This window comes from Phocoena phocoena, chromosome 19 (assembly GCF_963924675.1).
Source record: "Phocoena phocoena chromosome 19, mPhoPho1.1, whole genome shotgun sequence".
Classification (NCBI taxonomy): Eukaryota; Metazoa; Chordata; class Mammalia; order Artiodactyla; family Phocoenidae; genus Phocoena; species Phocoena phocoena.
Window position 1 is genome coordinate 44,457,962 of NC_089237.1, and position 24,020 is coordinate 44,481,981.

The 24,020-nt window shown below is 54.9% G+C and overlaps 1 protein-coding gene across 5 annotated transcripts in view; it reads right to left on the minus strand.

The window, feature by feature from the left end:
• Window positions 1–5,264: 5,264 nt before the first annotated feature.
• Window positions 5,265–24,020, minus strand: part of MYO18A (myosin XVIIIA) — an 83,997-nt gene continuing 65,241 nt past the window's right edge. For 4 of the 5 annotated variants that reach the window (XM_065897665.1, XM_065897664.1, XM_065897663.1 and 1 more), the window contains 9 exons: window positions 23,754–23,900; window positions 23,277–23,390; window positions 21,797–21,913; window positions 21,523–21,606; window positions 20,941–21,078; window positions 18,664–18,849; window positions 18,140–18,279; window positions 13,802–13,924; window positions 5,265–6,660 (listed from right to left, as the gene is read on the minus strand). In XM_065897665.1, the coding sequence (XP_065753737.1) occupies window positions 6,516–6,660; window positions 13,802–13,924; window positions 18,140–18,279; window positions 18,664–18,849; window positions 20,941–21,078; window positions 21,523–21,606; window positions 21,797–21,913; window positions 23,277–23,390; window positions 23,754–23,900 (1,194 nt within the window). In that variant the 3' untranslated portion in view covers window positions 5,265–6,515. Of the gene's footprint in view, window positions 6,661–13,801; window positions 13,925–17,316; window positions 17,362–18,139; window positions 18,280–18,663; window positions 18,850–20,940; window positions 21,079–21,522; window positions 21,607–21,796; window positions 21,914–23,276; window positions 23,391–23,753; window positions 23,901–24,020 lie in introns of all 5 variants that reach the window. The other variant, XM_065897662.1, reaches the window with a different exon arrangement.

A 24,020-nucleotide genomic window follows, 5' to 3' on the forward strand; every position in this document is an offset into this window, starting at 1 on the left:
TAGAATCCCACATCCCCAAACAAAGCTATTTCTATTTTTCAGAAGTCTCATCTAACGTTTATCTATTTATCTGTTTTCACATGTACTTTTGTCATGTGTACATGTTCCCTTAAGAACCCATTCAAAGAGCTTAAGACTGACTGCCTCACTTTCGAGTTGGTTCTCTAGGCTTATTTTGCCAGTGCCTGGGAGCGGAAGCTCCTTTTCTACTCTTAAATCCTGTCCAGTGGCTCAGTATGTGGTTCACTGGAAAGACAAGCCCCCACAGATGAGCTCCTGGACCCTCAAAGGCAGGCCATGGACCTGTGCTTCTAGTGCAGAACCTTCCAGGGCAGTGCCACTCACTAGGGTCAATCTCCCTTGCTCTCCAGAGGACACTATTCCTGTGGGGGCCAGAAGCAGCCCTTAAGCAAGGGTGCCAACCTGTAACTGACGCCAGTCCCCAGGATTAAATATAAGCCACGAGGCCTATTTCATCATGTACAGTTTCATATTTGCCTCGTCATCAGTTGTTGACCTGTCTTTCAAAGAGGTAAAATTTCTGAAGCTATTGGCTGTATTCCCGTACCAGGATTTTTTTTTTTTTTTAATTCTCCACTTTCAAATTCCCTAGTGTCCTTTCTTCCGCAAATCCTTTTGCTTCTTTTTCTAATCTAGTCAGATCGTAGATGTGGCACAAAACATATAAAAATTTATTAAAATGTGGAAACTCTTTGACTCTTAAACCACCTCAAATATAATTTGCCTGGATGGTGTCAAAACTTAATATCCTTTTTGCGGTTTTTTTTTTTTTTTTCCGTACTGTCATAGCTGACTTTTGATATCTAAAGCAAATTCTATCCACGCATTTAAGTATTCCGCTGGGAGATTTATGTCACTGACTTCAATTGCAAAGCACACATCCTTTTCGGAATCTCCCTCATGTATATGACCCATCACTGGGGCTGACACTACAGAAGATTCAAGTTCTCTGTAAAATTCCTTCTAAATAAATCTAGTATCCTTGTTAACTTCAAAATGGCTCCTGCTCTGGAAATCACTCCTCCCAGATCAAATCCCAGAGAATGGTCTGGATTGTTCCATTGTACTGTAATGAAATTAGATTGAGGTGAATAGAGCCTAAAATACGCATTCCAGGCCATGTGGAACTGTTATCCACATTGTTGGCACCGTTGTTGAAACACAAATGTGATCATGTATGGGGGATGCTCTGAGAATTGTTAAGGAGCAACACAAACGTGAGGTTGACATTCCCCCCCCCAAATTGTCAAGAAGTGCTTCCTTCCTAAGGGCAGGCCTTGGTGAATACCAGGCACACAGTGATTTGAGATGAGGATCATGACAGCAATTCTTGGCCTTCTCGCCTCCCCCTTCACCCTCTGACAAGGACAGAGTAGCTCAAAGACGCCTGGCCAGTTGCTGGAACCAAGCTGAGGACCCTGCTAGGCCGGATGTCACCTCTCTGGGCCTGTTTCCTCACGGGGACAATGATACTTCACTGAGTTGTGATAAAGGTTAAATGAGATGTAGGCAAAGTGTATAAGCACTGGGGACATAAGTAGGTGCTCACCATGGTTATATTGATTTTGTCCTCCTCATCCTCTGGGTCACTACTGGCAGGCCGGGCAGGCCCCTCAGCCCCAGTTGCTACACAGCTTCAGCTCCTGCTGAGGACTTCCAGCAGCCCTTAAAAGGGCGGGGAACAGTATCGTCGGGTTGCTGCGCGAGGAGACCTGTCCTTATGCTTCTGGAATCCTTCAAGGGCAACGCCGACGGGCTCGGTCCTGTCACAGGCTCAAGGACCTTTTAAGGGGCATGGCTTCGGGGAAGAGCGCGGGGGCGGGTGGGGGACGGGGCGGGGAACCTCCAGACGGAGGCGGAGCCAGAGGTTCCGTGCTCCGGAGGCCGAGGTCATGCAAATGAGATATGAATATGCTAATACGCCCGGGTTCCCAGTGAACCGGAGGGCGCTTGCCTGGCCAGGCAGAACCAGCCCGGAAAAAGGAAAGGAAGAAGACGCGGAGGCGCATGGGGCTGCTGGACGGAACCAAGCCCAGACAGCCCTCGCGCTGGGAGAAGACGTCTGTCTTCTCCCGGCCCCACTTGCGCCACCCATCGGTCCCCTCCGGCTCCTCACCAAGGGTGATAAAAAGGGTGGGGGTGAGAGGTTCTGTTGGCAGCATTGAGGGGCTCTGTCCGAACCTAGGATCCAAAAGATTCTTGCCAGCAATTTCACCTTGTTTTACAGATGGGGAAACTGAGGCCCAAGAGGTCAAGGCTCTTCTCCAAGGTCTCAGTGCTAGCGGCAGAAGCGCTCAGTTTAGCAGGTTTTATTCGTCTGGTTTTGTTTTGCTTCCACGAGGGTCGGGGGACACCACTCGGTAGGTGAAAGAAGCAGCAGCCCCAAACGTGGCAGAACTTGGTACATTACCAAGCATGTCCTGGACTGCCCACCAGGCTGGAGGATTTAGAAAAGACGACTTCCTGGGGAAAGATGAAAGGCGTTGGGGGTGGCAGCCAGTAGCAGTAGCAGGCAAGTACAAATGATCATAGACTGGTCTGGAATACGTTGCTATGTAAAAAGTGTCGCAGCTTCCCTGAGAACCAGCTCAGAGGAAATGAAAGGGGAACAGAAAGGATTAGGGTTAGATTTAAGGCAGCACTTTCTCCCAGGGGTGATAATGGGGCCCTTTCTTCAATGACCAAGGAAGGCTGTGGACTCACCCTGTCCCTCCCACTTCTGAGGCCTTTGGGAATCCATCTCCCTCCAGTCCCACACGGGCCTGCTTTGAGGACAGGAGTGAATGATTGACTTTGAAAAGTCCCCATCACTCAGGTAGGAGATCCTTCGCCTGGATGGGCCTCCTGGGCTCTTTGCTGAGGGTGAGGACAGCAGACGCGCTGGTTCCAGGGCCCTGGGTGGGGAGAAGCAGCAGTCGTGGCATATCTTGCAACACACTCCCTGCCAAATGGATTCAGATTGGCTTGGATATGAACATATGATTAAAGGAGAGGCGCGATTCATTTATCAGGAGAGATTAAAGAGCAGCATCTGCGCAGCCTAGCTGGGGGACAATTAAGGAGCAAATTGCTAAGTGTCTGTGCCACCAGGCACGGGGGTGGGGCATGGGGGAAGGACAACTGGGATCATCTGCCAAGAGGACACAGGACAAAAGGAGGTAGTTCGGGAGTCACCATGTGCTGCTGTCGTCTCTGGGCACAGACTGGGCACCATGGGGAGCCTCACAGGGTCCCCCCCTCCCAATGCCTCTTATCCAGGATTCAGAGCAATCCTGAGGGTCTGAGATTAGAGAGGAAAATCTAGCGAGGAGGCTTTGAGCCTGGCACAGGGACAGATTTGCTGCCTGTTTTGTGGGAATCACTTACATTTTAGGGACCAGAGCGACCATGAGTGCACAGGTGAGGAGGGCAGGAGCTTATAGAGCTCTGAAGGCTTACCCCAGATGAAGATGGGCTCTGATGGCCTTGCAGGTCCCTGGATTTCCCTGAGGAGTTTGTGCAGAGGGAATTGCCTTCCTCCCAGCCTGGAGCCCAGAATGCTGGCTGAAGGCCTTTGCTGAAGCTTGGAGAAGTGTTGGTCATGTGAGGTGATGTCCAGCTTCCCCAGACAGCCTGTGGAGTTCCCTGCCACCACCTCTATTTCCCAGCCTCAGGGCCTTTGCTCAAGTTCTCCTTTCTTCCCAGCACACCTATCCCAGCAATATCTACCTGTGGAAGTGCTATCCTTTCTTCAAGCCCCAGCTCAAAATACCAGCCCCTTTTAGAAGCCTTCCCAGTCCCTCCCCACCCTCTCTCAGTGAGAGTGTCTCCCCTCATAACTTGCCCAAAGCAACTTCTTTGTCCTTTTATGTCTCATGTAATTATTTCCAAAGGGATCTGCCCTAACCCTAACACATGAGCCCCTGGAGGACAAACACTATGATGTACTCCTTTCTACTCACCCAAAGCTTGCACATATTAGGAGGTTAGACACACATATTTTTTGTGTTTAACTCCTCCACTAGAATATCCGCTTCTTGAAGGAAGGGACCTCACCCATCCCCAGCACTTAGAACAGTGCCTAGACCATAGCAGCAGTTATGAAATATTTGACTGTTGAGTGAATGAGCAGATGAATAATACATATTTTCTGACTTGAACAAAGCCCTCCGCCCCAGGGAAGGCTATTAGAGGTTGATGCTGGGACTTTCTATCAATAATTAACCAAAGGCCTGAGTCAGTGTGGGTGAGCAGAGTTGGGATCTTGTCTGTAGGTAGCAGGGACTTTTGTCACACTAGTTCCTGGGAGGAAAAAAGTGCACCGAGCTATCTGAAAGCAGGAGTTAAAGATGTGAGTGACAGAACTGAACATGAGGAGCCAGCAGTTTAAAAAAAAAAAGTGACTTCACTTTGACTACCTTCTCTATTCCACCTTGGGGGCAGTTTCTTTTGTTCAAGATGCAGCCACTTCACACTTCTCTCCCATTCATTTTGAGGATGACATTTCCCCCTCTTTCCCTTTCTTGCCCCTTTCTGGGTGGGTGCCATCACCAGAGCGTCAGCATCAGGCCTGTCTGATACCCTTTCTTGCCTACCTGTCCAAACCAGAGGAGCCTGATCGGCCAGCTGTAAATACTTCATGCACGCAGGGATTATAACTGGTCACGTTACAGAAGGTAAAGGAGGAGGAGGAGGGAGTCATTTGTTTCTTGCCCACTGCCTCTCAGCTGTCAGTGAGGGAACCACGTGTGGACTGGGGCATGAAGGCAGAGACTGAGCAGCGTGGAGAAGCCGGCACGCCCAGCCTATTCAAGTTGCCCCGTGGCCAATGGGGTTGGAGGCCAGAGAGAGTTCTGATCAGAAAGTCATCTTTGGGATGACTAAACTTAAAAAGAGAGAGAGAGAGAGAGAGAGAAGATAGGATCTCTGTAATTGGCAAGATTTAACAATCACAGGGACCTCAACATTCCCAAGTGGAGGCCAGGGTAGGCCAAGGCCTGGACGGCTCTGCCAACCTGAATTACAATCCACAGGCTCTTAAAAGGTGGGGTTTGTGTCTTCCTTGACCAGCCCTCTCATCCACTGCCTCCGCCTGCTCCAGATGACCTGCCAAGCTCTCTGAGCAGCACTGGTCTGATGTGGGAGCAGGTCAGGGATGAGGGTGATTCCCCCAGCTCCCCACCAGGGTCCTCACTCTGCTCCCCTGTGACCACCCCTGGACTTTACCTGAGCCTGAAGGAACAGGCAGGAAAATTGTCAGAGCCAGGAGAAAAAGGACATTTATTTCCATACATCAGGTAAGCAGGGGAAGAGAGAACAGCCCAATGAGTACAAACCAATTGCAGGAGAGAAGGGGAGACAGCAGATGGGAGCGGCACCAGGCACTGCCCTTGGGCCCCCGTCTGGTGGTGTTGGTGGGATGATCTTTAGGGTGGGAGCTGGGACTGTCAGTCTGCATGTTGTCATGTCTGGGATAAGTGTGTGTGGGCAGGGCGACTGGAAGAAGAAAAATGACTCAGGCTCAGGACACAGGGTGAGGACTCGCATCTAATACACATCAGTACCGACCAAAGCTTCCATCTTCAGTTTTTCTGATCACAAGCCCTCAACCCAAGGCCTTCCCTCTCAAGCTGAGCTTGTGATCCAGGCAACTTGGACAGAGGGGGAGGGAGGCAGTGCTTGGATAAACCCTGAATTGGCATTAGGTGGAATGGGTTTACTCTTCAAGGGGTCATTGCACTTAACACACTGATGAGACAAAGAAGGGTAGGGGCTGGAAGTTCTGGCTGGTACAGATGCACCCCCGTCTGCGTAGGCCTGCTCAGCTCGAACCCAGAAGCACCTGAGAGCCCCTCCCGACACGGACTCTTAAGAACCTGGGCCCAGCTCTGCTCACGGGTCTCTCCAGCTGCACAGAGAAAGGACTGCTCTCTTAAGAGTAAAGATGAAGCTGAGGTTCCCCTAGTCATTCCCAGTGCGGGGAGGCGGGCCAGCTGCCACCACAGCCCCCTCCCCCTCTCAGGGATGCAGCTGTGATGGAGAGGTTGGGTATTTAAATTAAAAAGTAATAAGACAGCAGGCACTGAGAAGAGAAAGCCCTCCCCCAAGTCATGGGGAAGGAATTGCTGTTCCCACCCCAAACTCCTCCCCATGGACCCAGCAACCCGAGAATGTCCTAGTAGGCAATCTGTCCACCGTCCCTGAGCGGGCGGGGGGGAGGGGGCTGAGATGGAGGTCAACTTGCTGGCTGTATGCAGTGCCAAGCCACCTGCCATCCACGGTGGCCCAAGGCAGGAGCAGAAAGTTCTCTTTTCAGAACTGCTCTTCCCTCCACCTCTTCCACGTGGAAACGTCAGATACCCACAGCCTGGGAAGCCCCCTGACCGAAGAGGGTCGGGTGTTTCCCATGCAGATCAGCAGTCAGGTGGGGGAGACCCGTGCCCCGCCATTTCCCGGGAGAGGCGCCGTGGCAGCAGTAGGCCGTGGGTGGGAGGGGTGCACACCACTCCCCTGGGCTATGCGTTGGTCTCTGTCTGCTTGGCCTCTGTGTCGCTGTCACTCAGATAGTTGTGGGAGTATCGGGGCCTGGAGGTGCTGTCGAGAGGGTCGTGCTCATCATCTGACCGGTCAGGGGCAAGGGACTTCCAGTAGCTGGTGGGGCTGCAGGGAGAGAGGAATGAGGTCACAGAGGAAGGATGCTCTTTACCTTCCACACCAAAAGCCTTTGGTCCTGAGGAGGCCCCCCAAACCCTGTCACAAATTGAGAAGTAGAAGACTTTCCTAGCTTCCCCAGAAGATACTCAGAGTAGTAAGAGAAAGGAGCACATCGTTTTGACTCTGAAACCTTTTACAACTCCGAGAAAAGCAATGCTGAAGAGCAGTGGGTCTCGAACTTGAATGTGCGTAAGAATTGGCTGCAAGATCCCCGGGTTCTTCCCCTGAGAAGTTTTGATTTGCTAGCTCTTGGGTGGAATGCAGGAATTCTGCATTTTCAACTCCCTCCCCAGAAGATTCTGATACAGGCAGTCCATGGACTGCATTGACTTGGAGACTGCAGGTCTGGTGATTACACGACTACAACCTGTCTTAGTAAAGTTAATCCCAAAAAGATTCCTTCTAAGAAGGACGGGCTTTCCCCATTGAATACTCCCAGATCATAACCCTTCCTCCTAATCAGGTTTTCCAAAGGCCGGTGAGAGTTTCTGCCCTTGACCATGATATCATCTACTCACAAGGAATAGAGACTCAGGATGTAGGAGCTGGTTAAGACCTCTGCTTCAGGGTGGCATAGTCATCCCTTTCTTGGTACCATAATCCAACCCCAAGGCTTTCATCAGGCCAGTGGGAGCCTCTCGCTCTCCCCTGACCAAGATATGAAGAAGCATTACTCCCTGGATGGAGCAGACTCATGGCGTTGAGCATGGATGGGATCTCATTTCCACCTCTAGTCACCTTCTCTTTTCTTTCTTTTCCAAAGTCTTAGAGCAGCCTTCCCCTGCCCCTCCCGCCTCCACTGCCTCTGCCAGTCCAAGTACACTGTAATTTCAGCAATGTTGGAGAAAATGCAGCCCGGGGTGGCTCCACCCCTACCAGTGCCCTGCACTCAACGGGCCCCTCCCTGCCCAGTGATCTCAGGAACACAGCCCTGCTTCCAGATCCTAGAGAGCTTCTGCTAGGATAAACAGGAATCCTGTGATCCCACTGTCTACAATTCTGATTTAAGAGTCTGAGGAAGGCCCTTGTTGACTAGCGCTTTCAAAGTTCTTCTATCTCCAAACCAAAAGAGGAGGACACAGCGTTCTGCAAGAAAGAACCATGCTCAGCTTTTCCAACTGTGTTGAAGAAAGGATTTCGTCACTGAGTATTTCCTGTAATGTGAGACACTGTCTTAGGCACTCTGGATGTGCCATCTTATTCTTCACCACATGAAATGGCATGAGGAAGCTGGTTCAAAGAGACGAAGCACCTTGCCCAAGGTCACACAGCCAGTGTGTAAATCTGAACCTGGGACCTTAGACCTCAAAGCCTTTTGATGACTCCACCTTGCTGCCAGACGGCTGACCTGAGGAGAAAACCAGATGAAACCTGCATTCTCCCCACTGGCCTGGGCGAGAGCCCAGGGGGTGTGTAAAGACAGGTCTCTCTTTCTCTCTCCCTGGGGAGATGGAAGAGTCTGATAGAAGAGCTTGTTCAATTATGCAAAACGGTTTAGGAATGGGGCAGTGTGGTTAATAGTTATCGTATTTCTCACGAACGAATTACCATTTTTAAAGGAATCAGAATAGCACAGAACACATTTACTATAAACTAGTCTGAACATAAATGAGTTTTACTCTGATGGGCCAAAGGCACTTAAGGACTCTGGGACGTCTCAGGGACAGAATTATAAAGCTCAACGATGACTGTGAAACACAGAAAAAACTGAGGTTATTTTAGCTTTTGGATTGTTTGAATCGTGAATTAGCGGGAGCCTGATTTTATTTTCATTTGTTTAGACAGAACTTCTGGGCACCCAATGCTAAGGTCTGCTGTTGGGCAAAGGAAGGAATGGCTCTGTGGAAAGACAGTGGGGTAATTTTGTGGGGAGGGGGGGCGGTGAGGTAGGTGCCAGGGCTGGGGCAAATGGGGTGCTCCTTTCCATCCTCACCCCTCTCCTCAGAGCGGAGCTGCGGACCCCACTTCCATATCCCTGTGCCGGCCAGGCGGACACCTGGATGAACGACAGCGGGGTTTCAACGCTGTTCCGTCCAGATGCTGGGTGCAGTGGCAGAGGCAGCCGGGAGCGCTAAATGCCAGGCCTTTCTCCCCTGCTCTGTGCAGCCACGAGACACGCCTGCTCCCACCCTGGGTGCTCTTTTAGCCAGTTTCCTTTGCGGCTTCTACAGGCACAGCTGTCAGAGAGTCAACAGCAGGCAGCTGGCCCCCTTCCCCGGGGCAAGAGTCAGGGCTGCAATTTGAACATTTTAACCACATTGTTTCAAAAGCTTTCCTCCTCACAAGCCAGTGTCTCCTGCTCAACACTGTCACAAACCATTTGGTGCATAAAGCTAATTCCCGCTGGGCGAGCAGCCCCCTCCCCTTGCCTTTGCTATGGATGCTTTCAGTGTTCTGCATTCTTGCAGAGCCCCATCACTGGGTGGGAAGCTAAACTGCCCCCACTCTTGGCAGTTTATTCACCCAAAGCCAGTTCACGCTGAGTCCAACTAGGTCCTCCCTCCCCTGGACCTTCTCTGCCAGCTCTCTACTGGGTGGCTAGCTTCTGGCTTGGTGCCCACTCTGGCCGCAGTGAATCCAATCCTTGTTGGAGGTGGCGGTGTGTAGGGTTTCAGGACTACTCCTGTTTTCCTGGTGGACAAGAACTGTGCTGGTGGCTGAGGGAAGAAACAGGCTTTCTGTGTTCTTGTTCTTGCTGGGTCAAGGGTGATGACGGGCTGAGTCACTGGGGTCTGAAATCCACCAGTTGCTGGTCGGTGTGGGATGGCCTGCCTAGGCCCACGTCTCCCTCTTCAGGTACTGGTACCGGGCTCGGAAGGGCCTGGCCCTCTCTGCTTTCCAAACCTCCTCCCATGGCCCATCAGCTGACTTCCCGTGCTAGGGGAGCAGGGCACTCAGCAGGGCTGCGGAAGGAAGGGCTGAAATGGTAGACACGATATTATGACCCCTGCCTTTTCTCACTGTGTACTGACAACAGCTCCCTAGTGCAATTGAGATGCTTCCTACTCTTCCCAGAGCATCCTGCAACCATCTGCCACGTGGGGGGAGTGACAGAGCAGGGGTAAGCCCAAGGGCTTGGTTTCTGAGCAGCTCAGGGCCCACAGAATCTGAGTTGGCCATGAGCCTGGTCTGGGTTCAAGTTCCGCCTCTCCCATGCCATCCCCCCAATCCCATCCCATCACCATCTCCAAATAGCTGCAGGTAACATTCACTTCCATGGGCTCCATTCCTTAAAACAAAACTGGTCCCTTTCGGTAGAACCCCGCCCAAGCTGACAGTGTGCTCGGGCAGCTGCTCCACTGCACAAGAGGCCCACTAGCACGCGACAGGGGTGTGTGTTAGTTCATGCATCTAGGAAACATTGCCCGTGCCCCAGGGGCCTGCGCTCTGGGGTCATACCTCCTGGGAAGCAGCAAGCTTGCGCTGGGAGGGTACCATGCCAAAAACAACTTCACATAACCAGGGTGATCCAAATGTCACCGCCCACCAGGGAAACTGGCAACAATAGTATTCCTGTGAGTCAGTCTTCGCCTTTCTTCCAAGTGGGGGTGTGGGCATAAAGGGCCTAACAGCTAGATCTCCCTCCCACAGGGAGAAGGCTGGGGGAGGCAGGAGAGCCAGGAGGGGGCTGTCACTCAGCAGCTGCTAATTTCTATTCATTAAAACTTTACAAGATGAGCTAAGATGAGGTGACGCTCATGTGTGGGCTTCGGGTAGGAGGGGTGGGGAGAGAGTCAGGCATCCCCAGGTCTGCTGCAGGGTGCGATGGTGTGGGCGCTGCAGCCCTGTAAGCCTTGCACTCTTAGGCTCGAGACGCATGCCAGAGAGGAGGGTGACACTGCAGGCGGGGGAGAGCTGAGCAAAAGGCCCCTTCATAGCTGATGGCCAGTGATGTACCAACCCACGCCCGGGGGTCAGCTAGAGCCCTTTCCTGGGCCCAGCGTGTCAGGGTCATGGATGGAAGTTCCATGCGGGTGCTGCCAGACACACAGAGGAAACATTTTGCCCATGTGCTCTGCCTTGGGTCGTATGGAGGAGTAGTTGAGGGCAAGCTGAATAGACTCCATTCAGATCGTGGCAACATCACTTACCAGCTATGTAACCTTGGCAAATAACTTAACCTCCCTGAACCTCAGCTTCTTGTTCTATAAAATGGGGCTAATCAGACATTTGTTGTGGGGTTAGTGTGAGGATTAAGTGAATAAAATATGGCACGTATCTGGCGGGGGGGTGGGGGGTGGGGGGTGGTCCCTGGCCCAGGGTTAGGACTTGATAAGTGGGAGCTGTGACGGACATCACCAGCGAGTTCAGCTGACTGGGCTCAGGGCTCAGAATGACTAGTCAGCTCAGCTGGCCCGCGCTCTCTGAGGTAGCCAGGAGGCTCTCCGAGGCCAGGCCTGCCCGCGAGGAATGCAGGAAGGGGCCTGGGTGGTGGCGGGTGGGACGGGAGCACGTTAGTTCACACCAAGCGGCACACACCATGCTCTGCACTCCACGCCAGGTGCCACCTACTGCACTAGTCGCTCTCGGGGCGGTACAGGTACCGCATCATCAGGCTGTCCACCTCTTTCTTGCGCTTCTTCTCCTCCTTCCGAGACTGTCGGCGCGCCTGCCCAGCCTCCTTGTCCTCCGCAGCCGGGCCCTTCTTCACGCTCGAGCGGCTGTGGCCTGAGACAGTGGAGTCACTGGATGTCGATGAGGAGGACTCAGACTCCGTCTCTGTTCTCTTCCTTCTCGATTTGGACTTCTTCTTGCTTTTTCGAGAGCTCCCCTTCTTCCGCCGCCTGTGCTCCGAGGAATCTTCGGAGCTGGAGCTGGAGCTGCTCGTTCTCTTGCTCCGGCTCTTCCGGCTGCTGCGGGACCGAGAGACGTCCGCAGCAGAGGCTGAGCGGCGGATACTGGTGGCTCGTGCCGGGGGGCCCAGTTGGGCGCTCCGGGTACTTTGGATGCTCTTCCGGTCATCCTCCTCAGAGTCAGGCTCCAGGCTGCTCCGGTGGAACGGGACGGGCTTGTAGCTCAAGACCTCGTGGATGGCAGCCTCCAGGTCTGGGTCTAGGTAGGAGTGACGGCTGATGGGGCGGACACTGGAGTCGAGAGACTCATCCGTGGTGGAGGCGGAGATGCGGGGCTGGGGTGGCACCGACAGACTGCGGGCCAGGGATGGGTAGCTATACTGTGAGCGGGCCTCACTCAAGGCCACACTGGCTCCATCGTCCCAATCATCCAGGCAGCTCCGGCCCAGGGACAGGTGGGAATCGGGGCTCTCCCGGCTGAGGGCTGAGGCCCGGCCCAAGGAAGGGCTGAGGGTCCTTGACAGGCTGTCGAGCCTCGAGGTGCTGCGGCGGGAACTGGGGGAGCCCGACAGCGAGAAGCTCATGGAGGAGCAGGCCCCATCCTCGCCGGAGCCACGCTGTGTGGCCGAGGAGGCCCGGCTGACGGCCGCAGAAATGGCCGAGGCCCGGTCAAAGTCTGAGCCCCACGGCTTCTCCAGCCCCCGGCTAGAGCAGCCCCTGACCCCGGAGAAGACGGAGCCACATTCCTCAGGCTCCTCGGACTTCCTGCCCAGGCCCGGCTCCTCCCTGGGGCCCCCGCGGGCCTTCCGGGGGGGCCTCTCGGGGGAGGCTGGCCGCTCGCTCAGGGTGGTGAAAAGCGAATCCTCATCCCCAGTGCCCCCGATGGAGTCCTTCAGGGTGAGCCGCTTCCGATAGCTCAGGGAGCTCAGCACGGAGGCCGGCCTCTCCTCCACCCCCTTGCCCTCCTTCCCCAGGGTGTTGAGGGCCGCTCTGCTGTGCGGGGGGTGAGGCCAGGGAGGAGAGAACCGGGAGTGGATTAGCAGCAGCAGAGAGAGAATGAGAGAGAGAAACAAGCATTAAACATAGAGAATAAAGACACCGGGGGAGGGAGAAGGGAGGAGAACTTGGCAGCAGCCCTGGCAAAGTGGCCGTGAGAGCGTCAGAGGAAATGAAGCAAAATAATTTGCGTCAGTGAAAATAGCTTCATGGAGAATGTCATGTAAATTAGACTATTGTTCTGTTTCATCACTTTTTCCCCTCGAAAACGTTTAGTTCAATTTATTTCATTGTCAACTACCTGGAGCCTGGTGCTGCGCCGTGGTGAATGGCAGTGGGGCGGGGAAGGTGGCATTATCTCCAATAACAAAATGTTGTTTGGCCGAGTAAATTAAACCAATTAGAGGGGGCCGCTGGGTGCTTGCGGTGAGGGGCTGGACTTGGGAAGGGGCCTCGGGGGAGCTGGAGGAGGAGAGGGATTCCTTTTTCTACCCAGCTCACCCAGCGCTCTCTGGGAGGAGGTGGAAAGGTGAGCCCTGGGGGATCAGGATGGCTCTGAGTTGGGAGGGCGGAGTCAGCAGGGAAGTGGCCACGGGAGGGGTGGGAGCAGAGGACCCTGGCTGGCCTGTAGGTGAGGGATGGGAATTGGAGACCTGGATTTCAGGGGTAGCTAGCTGCCTGTGTGATCAGAAGACTGTGACTGGGCTGGAAAATAGGGGAGCAAGTTCCCCCAGTGGATGGGTGTTAGCAGAAAGCATGGTGGAGGGCGAGTGAAGAGACGAGAAGAAGAAGAGAGTGGGCAGAGAAAGACAGAAATGTGTCTGTAGCTGTGACAGGGAAGTCAGGGGAATTGGGGCCTTTTATGCTGCTATTCCTACTAAGACCTCAGAGGTCCACAGCCAGCCCGGACTGGCCTTGTCCAGGGTGTGGGATCCAGAGTCCCCCTGTGCCCCATTTCAGTCTTGATTCCAAGGGCCCAAACCATCAGGTAGTTCGTTCAACATCTGTTGAATGAATAAGTGGGGATGAAGTTAAACCTACACCAAACCAAAGCCCTGAAGCCCGGTAGGAAAACATTACCTCGGAAAATTAAGGGTGCTGCAGACCCTGACTAAGAAGAAACCAGGCCTCCTGTGCTCATCCCATGTGCCAGGGGCAGGCCTGGGCCCCTCACGCACATACCAGGCAAGGGAGAGACGCAGGTGGCGTGAGGCCCACCCTCTTTGGGATCAAGGCGCTGCTCATCCATCCCAGGGGCACGAGGTGGCCTTTCCTCCCACCTAAAGCCACACGCTCACCTAGAACTCTTCAAGCTGCCATCATCGGAAGCCGCCTTGGAAGGCCCCTTGTTCTTGGACAACCATGACTTGACCCCGTCGACCCGGTCCTCCAGCTCTGAGTCCACATCTGAGTCCCCCTCGCTGTGGGATGAGGAGCAGAAAGGTAGGCAAGGCTGGGAAGAGGTGATCACCTGGTGGCCCAGGAGGCAGCACCGAAGTGGCAAAGCAAGTTTGTCTTGGGTGGGGGTGGGATGCAGGGCAGCATGCGCGTCAGTGAGTCAGAGAGAACAAGAGAAGTCAGATGGAGGAGCGCACCATCCACAAGGACCCTGCCCCGCTCAGCAGGCCGCACTGTGTGACAGCCACCGAGGAGACCCTGAGGAGCACGGAGGCACCTCCACCCCACTTTCTGTGACAGGCTACTGTGCAGCCAACCAATCCAGTGAGAACGACAGGGAGACCGTCCCTTCATCAATTACAGCTAAATGGCGTCTGGTTAAAAAGAGGAATCCCGGGCCCTTCAGCTCCTCCCTGAGGCCTATTCTGCTGTTCTTGTCTGCCTGTTCCCAAAAATGTGGCTACAGCTGCTGCCACTTTCCATGCCTTTGCTGCAAGAGCTGGGCTGCTGGTGATGGACCAGAGAATAGAAGGGCTTCATCATGACTTCGAGTGAGCTTGAACCCGGAGTCTCCTGAGCTCATGCACTGCCAACTTGGGCACTATAGGCCATATCGCAGACCCATCCTGCGACTCCCCTTGGCCCTTAAGAAACAGAAAGGACAAGGCAGGGACCGCAGCATTTCCCGAGGGCTTCGTAAGAGATTCAAGCTGCACCTCGAGATCCAGTGGGGCCCAGAAATCCCAGACAAGGGCTCTGTCCCTCCCAGTCTCCTCTTCCACCCTCAGGAAGCCTCCAGCTCTTGCTCCCCCAGGGCTTTTTTCTGGCCAAGCTGGCCTGAGCCCTCTCGACTTGCAAGAAAGCCCAAAGGAGTCAAATTCTGATGCTGGAATCACGGTGACCTCCTTACACAGCAGCAGGGGCTTGGAGATATAGCTTCTGAGTGAGACTGCTTCTAGAATTCTGCAAGATGTCTGCTCACCACGTTCCCTGCTATGGATATGCTAGGATTGCTCCTTGATATAAATTTCCTTTCATCTGTGTCAACAGGAGCAGCCCCATTCCTGATTTATGTTCTTGAATAAATAGCCATACAGGTGTGCACGCGTGCGCGCACGTGCGTGCGGGTGTGTATGCACATACACACACACACACACACACACACACACACACACACACACACACACAGAAGAAGCCACCAGACTCTGTTCTGGGGATGAGCCAGCATGACTCGTGGGGAGGGGAATAAAGAAGCCTATTTTATGGGCTTCCGTCAAATACAGAATTATAACAAAGACCAGGCTGGCTGATGCCCCGGTTAAACAGGAGTTTAGCAGACAGCCCTGAAACGGCTAATGCAAGCCCTGTGCCTGTTCGAGCCTGGCAGATTTACTATGGTGCACGGGCCCTGTGGAACGCCAATACCACCTGACTTACACACCCGTGCAAAAAACCTCCTTCAGAGCCTGTAATTTATCACCGCCGTTCGTAACCATACTGATTGTCATTAGAAAGGAGGTGCTGTATGCATTGCAAAATCTATGTCTACATGTTAAAAGCGTTTCTGTATAAATCTCCCTTAATACTGTGCTGTTTACTGCTTTCGTTAGGGTTATGGCAACAACAACTGTATCTCTAAGTAAATCGAAACATTATTTTTCTGGCTGCCTTAGCACACTCGCTCAATAACTTGGAGCAGGGGCCCAGAGCTGCTGAGGAAAAGACCCCCTCTGCCGTCAGCAGGAACCTGGCTAGGACTGCAGGCCCTGTATGCCTGCATGAGTGCACACTGGTGTGTGTGTGTGCAGTGGTTTAGAATATGATCTGAAATATGCAGTTTATCAGTCCTCGAAGCTCCTCCAGCCCAAGGATGGCAGGGCTAGAACACACAGGGGACAGACAGTCATGGGCCCAGAATATGAATTTGCCTCCTGACATTCAGAGCAGCGAATGGGTTGAGAAGCTGGCCTGCCTGCCCTTGCCTTCCCTTTAGTTTCAAGCCTATAGAGGATGTTTGGATTCTTTTCCTTAAATAATCAGGCCCGTAAACAAACTCCAGGGGCAGGCAGGCTCGGGGGGCAGTTGAAATTTTAAATGGTCGGAATTAAACCTTGTGTCAAATACAATTTATGTCCAGGCTCATGTGCTATTAGTTAACTGGGAGCTGAATCCTGGGGGAACAAGCAAACGGAGAAAGAACGGCAGGGGATATTAACTGCGTGTGACAACCGGGCTCCAGTGGCCCTCTGTCACTGTTACACACTATTACATTTATCATTAGCTCTCACGGAGTCCTTTGCGCTGCCGCCAGCCCATCCTGGCCAGGGGAGGAGGCCTGCCAGGCAAGAGAGAGTGGGGGAGGAAACCCAAAGCGGCGCTAGAACAACCACCTCCAAAGACCAGCCCTGTCAGACCTGAAGGAGGATCACCCTGATCTGCCTGAGGGCCCGCACATCTGCCCCAGTTGCCCAGCTCCCACCCAGAAAGAAGGAAACGGACAGGGGGTGGATTTACTGGGCTTCTGGCCACCTGACTGACAGCAGCACAAATGCCTGGGGCCTCCTTCTGCCCAAGGTACCTGCGGAGAGTAAAGTAAACACATCTGGCTGTGTTCCCTTCCCCTGCCTGGATGCTTTCTCCCAACAAGTAACGGTTAGATGCCCCTCACCTTCTACCCTTGTCTGCCAAAAGAAGGTGGCGGACCTTTCAAAATGAAACATACCCACTTCTTTCAGGCAGCTCAGGCTCCAAAGGAGCCCAAGGAAGGGGAGAAATCCAGCCCAAACAGACTTTTCCCCAGAGAAAGAGGCCGGGAAGTGGCTACACTTGGTTTCTGATGGGGCAGAGGCTGAGGCTCACAAAGGCAGGCTGTGGGTACCACCCAATGAGGCTGAGCTCTCCTTTCTTTTTTTTTTTTTTTTTTTTTTTTTTTTTTTGCAGTACGCGGGACTCTCACTGTTGTGGCCTCTCCCGCTGCGGAGCACAGGCTCCGGACGCGCAGGCTCAGCGGCCACGGCTCACAGGCCCAGCCGCTCCACGGCATGTGGGATCTTCCCGGACCGGGGCACAGACCCGTGTCCCCTGCATCGGCAGGCGGACTCCCAACCACTGCGCCACCAGGGAAGCCCATGAGCTCTCCTTTCTGACAGAGCCCCCATCCTGCCGACCAAGGATGTGGAGGCCAGTGAGCCTTCCAGGTGGAGCGCACCCTTGTTGCCTGCGCTCTACAGGGCGCGGCCTGCCCCCTTGCCTCCCTTGGGACAGAGTGAGCCGTGTTAGCATGAGGGACTAGCTCAGAGGAGGAGAGGAGGCTGTGTGTCCACATGCGACATGCAGCAGGGCAGGAGCCCAGGGTTAGGGGGAGGTTAGACACCACGCGAGGAGAGGCAGAGAGCGCGTGCGCTCCAGTCCTCACGGTTTATTCTTTCTTTTCTGATACTTTGTCACCATGTCCTGCAAACTGGAAACAGAAAGAAAATGGTGGGCAAGGGGGCCGGAAGAACACAGAAAAGTCAACCAAGGTGGACCTCTCAGCCGAGGACCCCTCCTTCCTCAGCAAGACAAGGCTCTGGCCGGCTGAGACCAGGAGGTGGGACAGTGCTGTCCTCAGAGGGCGGTCCAGGCTGCCTGGGGCATCATTCCCCTACCCTAAAGGAGCAGGCTCCCCGGGCATCCCAGGAGCAGGATGGGGCCTCGGCCTTCAGGTGGGATGGGGGCAAGTCTGGGGGGGTCTGCTCAGGGCAGCCTTGGGAGCTTCTCCAGGGTCTGACCCCACCCCCACTGCCAGTCTGCCTGCCTCGAGACTTCCTCCTCGGCCTAAGACTACAAATCTCTCTGCTAAACCATTCCCTGGGCGGGTCTTATGTGAGAAAAGCTCTGGCACGGTAACAAGGCACCAGGGCCCTTAAATCTCTGCTCTCCCCAGAGTGGGGCAGGTGCCATCAGAAATGCAGCTAAACGGGGGAATAACTCATCTTGAATGGGCAGAGCTGGAGAGCCAGGTCCCTGGGAGGCCTGGGGAGAAGGACAGGGAGGAAGTAGGGGGGTGTCTCACCCGGGCAGCAGATGTCCAGCCCTCAGCTGCTGCAGGACAGGGTCCATGCTGGGGTCTGGCAGTGAGGGCAATGGTGGGCTAGAGGCTCAGTGGTGGGGAGACCCAGATTGCAGCTGTTCTACCTGGTCTGGAGGCAGTCAAGAGGGCCTCCAAGCCGGCCACGGTTGCCATAGAGGCCCCTCACCTGTTGATGAGGTCCTCGTTCTCATCACTCTCCATCTCGTCCTCAATGGCGGCCTGCAGGTCCCCGATGCGCTTGAACGCCAGTTTCAGATCAGCCTGTAGGCTCTGGTTAGCAGCTTCCAGACTCTCCAGATCCATCTCCTAGGAGGGAGAGGGGGCAGTCCAGTCCACAGGAGGGCAGTCTCTCACCCAGCTGCCCCAGAAAAGGCCAGCTTCCAGTCTCCCTGGGCCAGGCAGCAGCTACGTGGGTGCCGCTGAGAACCTGCAGAGCTTTCTCTGCTCTGCTGTTGCTGGGCTGTTGAGGCCTGGCCTTGCCTGACGGAGACTCCGTACCACCCTTGGCCCCTGGCCTGCCCTGAGGCTTTGTGGACTGTGTTCTTGACATGTTCTCTTCCCTCTAATTCTGGTTTAGAATTAAACCATGCTTTCTTTGCAGCCCACCTCCACAAGCCCACGGGTGAGGTGTGTGCTTAGCAGCTTCTCAGAGGGCCGCCAGCCTCAGGCCTCGTGGGTAGGAGGCATTACCAGTTCATGCTTCTTGCGGCTCGCCTCGGCCTCCTTTCTGGCAAGCTCGCCCATCTCCTCCTTGGTGTCCCGGAGCTGCCGCTGTAGCCGCTTGTTCTGCTCCTTCTCCCGGTTCTCAGCCGCCGTGCGCTGATCCCGTTCCTCGGTCAGCTTCTCCATGTTCTCCTTGAGCCGGCCGGCCAGGCTCTGGACAGGGAGGTGGGAAGAGGGACCCATCAGCCAGGCAGAGAGCGGGGTGTGGCAGAGCTCCAGACTCAGGAGACCCGGGTCCAGCTCCGGCTGCCCCGCTCACTGGCTAGGTGGGCAAGCAACAAAAGCCCTCGGAGGTGACTTCCTTTGTCCTTCTGTGAAAAAGGGAGAATAACACCTATTCCCCAGGGGTCTTTTAAGGCCCGAATAAAGTAATGCATGTGAAGGGACTCTGGAAGACGAAAAGTGCTGTTATCATCATTATCACCACCTAGGTCGGAGGAGAGCTCTAGCTAGAGTCTGGGCCTGTCCACACTGATGCCAGGTGTGGTGCCTCCACGGGCAGCAGGGTTTCCCTCAGAGACCCTAAACCCAGAAGCTCCAAAGGCTAGGGCCTGTGCTCGGAAGTAAACGGCAGAATTCTGGATGAGGAGGAGACTGAGCAGTCATCACGTGCCAAACACAAAGCCATTCCTCTAAGCCTGATGAATCTCTCTTTCCCCCGAAACGTGAACACATTTTCCCCTTCTACGCCATAGGACGCTGAGCAAAAAAAGCCCTGGAGATTGGGGCAGAGCGTGAGGGAAGAACGCTGCTTCTGGTCCTAATCCTTGGTTCTACCACTGACTGGCCGTGGGGTCGCCACTCTCAGCCCCCAGCCTCTATGTCTCTAAAATAAGGCTACATGTCTAAGGGCTGTATGTGTTTAACATTCTGTGCATCTAAACCACGGTACTGCCTTTCTGAGCAGAAGGGAAAATGAGAGAGTTGAGGAAAGGGACTGGGGCCCACGAGAAAAGAAGGCAAGTGCAGCAGGTCTGTCCTATTTTACATCCACCAGACCAGTGGCCTCCTCTGCCCCTTGATAGCTTTGGGGCCTTAGGCAACCTACTTAACCCTTCCTGTGTGTAAAACGTGGATCAAAATATTACCAAGGCAGAACGTGGACTATTACTAAGTCTCCTTCACTCTCTCTAGCTCGCCGGAGGACTGTGACTCTGTCCTGGGAGGTCCAGCCATATTTTCTTTGAAGGTCAAGGGTGCTAATGCCCTCCGAGGCCCACTGCCAGCTCCATAGTCACCTATTTCCATCCCCACCCTCCCTCCTGCTCCACCGACTCAGGGGTGAGTGGGGAGGTGGCAGGGATGTTCCTCAGCACCCACACCATGAACATACTTCTCATGAAGCCCTGTCAGTGCTCAGACAGATGTCTACATGCTTGGGATGGAGAAGGAGAACTTAAAATAGGGTGAGAGGGGTGTAAACCCGGAGATATCATTCTGCTGGCCTCTTTCTTCCTACCTGCTCTGCTGGAGAGGGAGGGGCTGGAGCACGCTGGCTTCAGGAGGGTGGAACCGAAAGGACTAAATGTGGAGGTTGGAGATTACAGTTGGGGAGAAGGAGGGGTGGAAAGGGAAGATGGAGGTGAACAGAAAAAGGAGAAGGGTCGAAGGGAAGAGGGTGAAAAGTAGAGGGAGACGACAAATGGGATGGGGAGAAAGGAAGAAATAGGTCAGGGTAAGAAAGGGAATGAGATTGGGGAGAAAATAAACAGAGGGAGAAGGAAAAATGGGGCCAAAATGGAGGAAAATGAAGAGGGAAGGAGAAAAGGCAGAGAATGCAAGCATGGGAAGAACTGAGGAAAAAAGGGAATAAAAAGTGGGAGGGAGAGAAAGAGCGAGCGAGTGAGATGAGAGGACAGACTCCAGCCCTTGCAGAAGTGGCGCCGTCCGCTGCATATTTATGACCCTGCGGGAGAGCGAGTGAGGGGACCGGCAGCGGGGGTGGGGGGGAGTCCACGGTGGAGGAAAACATGAAGACGAAAAGCTAAGCTGCTCTGGTCCCTTGGCAGAAAGCAAGCACAGGGTCAGAATGTAAAGCGGGCAGGCTCCGCGGTGCCCAGAGAGCAGGCCTGGTGAGCGGGGGAGAAGGCACCCGCCCCGTCAGCTGGCCTGGCAGCTTGGCAGAGGCCTCCGTGGAGCAGAGTGGCTGCGGGCCTGCCGGGCCCTGCTGAGCATGCGTGGCTCCAGCCGCTGGGGCCGCTCAACCCTGCTTGCTGAGGACTGGCCGGGGAAGTGTGCACCCACCTCCAGCCGCTTCACTTGGGTCCTTTCGAACTCCAGGCGTGTCTCCAGCTCCCGGATCTTAGCTTCCTGCCTGCTCACCAGGGACCTGTCCACCATGGACTGCTCCAGGAACTCCACTTGGCTCTGGAGGGCTTGTAGCTGTGGGGTTGGGGGGGAGGGGCAGGAAGGGAAGAAAGAACTGAGCCTGGAAAGGGAAGGGGCAGGTTCTCTCTCTCCCCACCCCCCTGCAAGATCACCATGGTGACTAGAAGGCTGAGGGAGGGAGGGAGGGATGCACAGGGAGGTGGAAGGATGGGGCCCCGAGCCAGGGGCATTCCCCACCCGGCCCTGCGCGAGCACAGATTTTGCCCTTTGGAGAGAAAAGAGAAAGCTAAGGACCAGAGAGGGCATAGAAATGTGAAATGAGGCAGCCGAAGCCGAAACGTCTGCTATGGCGACACGGCTCCAAGCCTCGGCCTCTGCACTTGCTGATGCTGACTGATGGCAGAGAGAAGCACGTGCTTGCCTGTGAGCTTGGGAGTTGGTCCCCACACACAGTGACCCTGGCACCCTCTCTCTGCCAAGGGAGACCCTGGTCCCCACCTTCTCCTGTAGCTCTTGCTTCTCTTTGTTGGCTTCTTCTAGCTGAGCTTGGAGATCATTCATCTGAGCCAGATCCCGGGAGGCCTGGGAAAGGAGAGGGTGCTGAAGCAGGATCCCCCATGAGCACCAAATCCATCCCACCCCACCCCTCACTGAGGCCAGGGCACACAGGCACCATGACCCCCCCCGAAGAAGAGGCTGTGCCAGGGACCTAGAGGAGGACCAGGGGATGGTGCTTCTGCAGGGCGCGGTGGGGCACTCCTGGGCAGGGTACCTGAGCCACGGCGGCCTTGTGCTTCTTCATCAGCTCGTTCATGTCCTCCTGATCCTCCTCCAGCCGGCTCTGCATCTCATTCTTCTCACGCTGAAGGCGGCTCAGCTGCTCCTCCAGCTGGACAGAGGTGAAGACAGATCAGAGAGCATCAGGCCTGACCTGCCTGATGGCCCTTGGTGGAAAGACTGAACCTCCCTAGGCCGCCTCCAGTGGGACGGGGTGATGATAGGGCCAGGTCCACCCGCTGGAGGAGGTTCCAGGACCAATGATGCTCGGGGAACTGCCTGTCCTGCTGTGGGCCAGGGAGCTGAGGGAAAAGGGCTGTCTCTGCAGCTCAGGCAGACCCTGGGCTAAATGACAGCTGCTTTCTGACAGCTCTTTGGAGGCTAATGAGAAGGCAGAAAAGGTCTGTCCAGAACCAAGGACCCATCGTCCTAGCACTAGTGTTCAGGCCCTAACCTGTGCGCACTCTGCCCCCTTCAGGCCCCAAGGAAGGACCCCTCAAATCTGTGAAACTCTCCTGGCATGTTTCTCCTGGGACTGCCTGCTCCCTGGCCATCCAGCGCCCACAGCCAAGTCCACTCCTGGCAGGGGGAGGAGAAGAGACAGCCAACAGCAGCTTCAGGAAATGAATGAATCTATTAGCCTGTAATTCCAAACCAAAATGACTGCATTGGCTCCTTCTCTGCCCCATCCATCTTGTTACTGGGACGTGGGGAGCTGCGGAAGACTCCGCCAAGAAATTTATTAACTCGCATTTAAATAAAATGGTAATTTTATAACAGCCCTTTTTAACACAATTAAGGAATTTGAATTACTCACCTGAAAACTGCTGAGGAGCATAAATGTCACGGGGATAAATCAAGCCCAGGAGATTGGCATCTCTCAGCAGCCAGGTGACTAGCTGGGGGGCCAGGGAGCCCAGAGCCAAGCCCAGCCTCCTCCCCTGCCCCATTCCCTGCCTGAGGAGGTACCGATGGCCGTATCCCAGTAATGAGTTTTCGGCCAATGGATGGGCCGTGGGAGAGGTGGGGAATTAAAAGCAAGGCATTAAATAAGCGCTCTAATTAGCTGCCGCTTGGGCTTGTCAGTGGGCTGGCCAGGGGCAGGGGAGGGAAACGGAGCCATCCCATCTTCTTATCGGTGCTTCTGCTAATCTCTAGGTACCTGTTTACATCCCTCAGCCACATTTGCTGCCTTTATTTATGGTGTCGGGGCCTGTGGCCAAGCGCCCACAGACAGGTGGTTAAACAGGGAGATGGGCCCTTGCTGGCTCCCTCTTCCACCTCATCCCCTCCCAGGCCTCTGCTCTGAGTGGGGAGAGGCAGAGGAGGGGAGGCCCGCTCTCGCCGCAGAAAGCCCTGGCGTGAAGGGACCGGGCTGGGGAATGAGCCCTGTTTGGGGTAAAAGCAGCCACTGTCACAGCTCCATTCTCCCTCAGCTCCTCCCGAATCTGGCCCGGCACACCCCGCATCCTCACCGCCGTCTTGGCTTTGGCGATGTCGTCAATCTGCAGGTGCAGGTCTTCGATCTCCACCTCCATTGCTTTGCGCGCTTTCACGGCTGCTGCACAGGTGAACTCTGACTCCTCCAGCTGGACAGAGAGCCACCCCCGCCCCAGGGAGAGACGTCAGCCATTCCCTGGGGGCAGGAGGGCTGTGCAGGAGGCTCGCAGGGGAGAGAGAACCCAGGAGCTCTCCTTCTCCCCTGTTTACTTCAGACCCCAGGGCTGTGATGCGTTGTGTGTGTACCGGCATCTCCTCCCGTGACAGGGGAGGTGGATGCTGGGCCCGTCCATACCATCCGGGGCTTGACAGTCATGCATATAGCATACGCAGACCCTGGGGAGTCTGGCTTCTCCCCACTTCCCTGTCACCTCCCTTCCCGAGGACTCAAGAACCACTGACAGGGGCAGGAGGGAGAGAGAGAAAGCTGATGACTTCCTGTCTGCAGGTACCTGGTTCTTCAGCTGGGCGATCTCCCTCTTGCTGGGTGCGTTGTTCTTCAGGTGGTCCAGCATGATCTGAGCATCTGCCAGCAGGGCCTTGGTGCGCTTCAGGTCTTTCCGGAGCCGCTTCTCTGACTCAAAGTCTCGCTGGTTCACCTGGGTGGACAGCAGAAGCTGGGGCTCTGGGCTCTGCCCCGGGGCCTCCTCCTGTCTTCCCCAAGCCCACTCCTCACCCTACCCTCACTCTCAGAGATGCCTAATGAGCAATGACAGAGG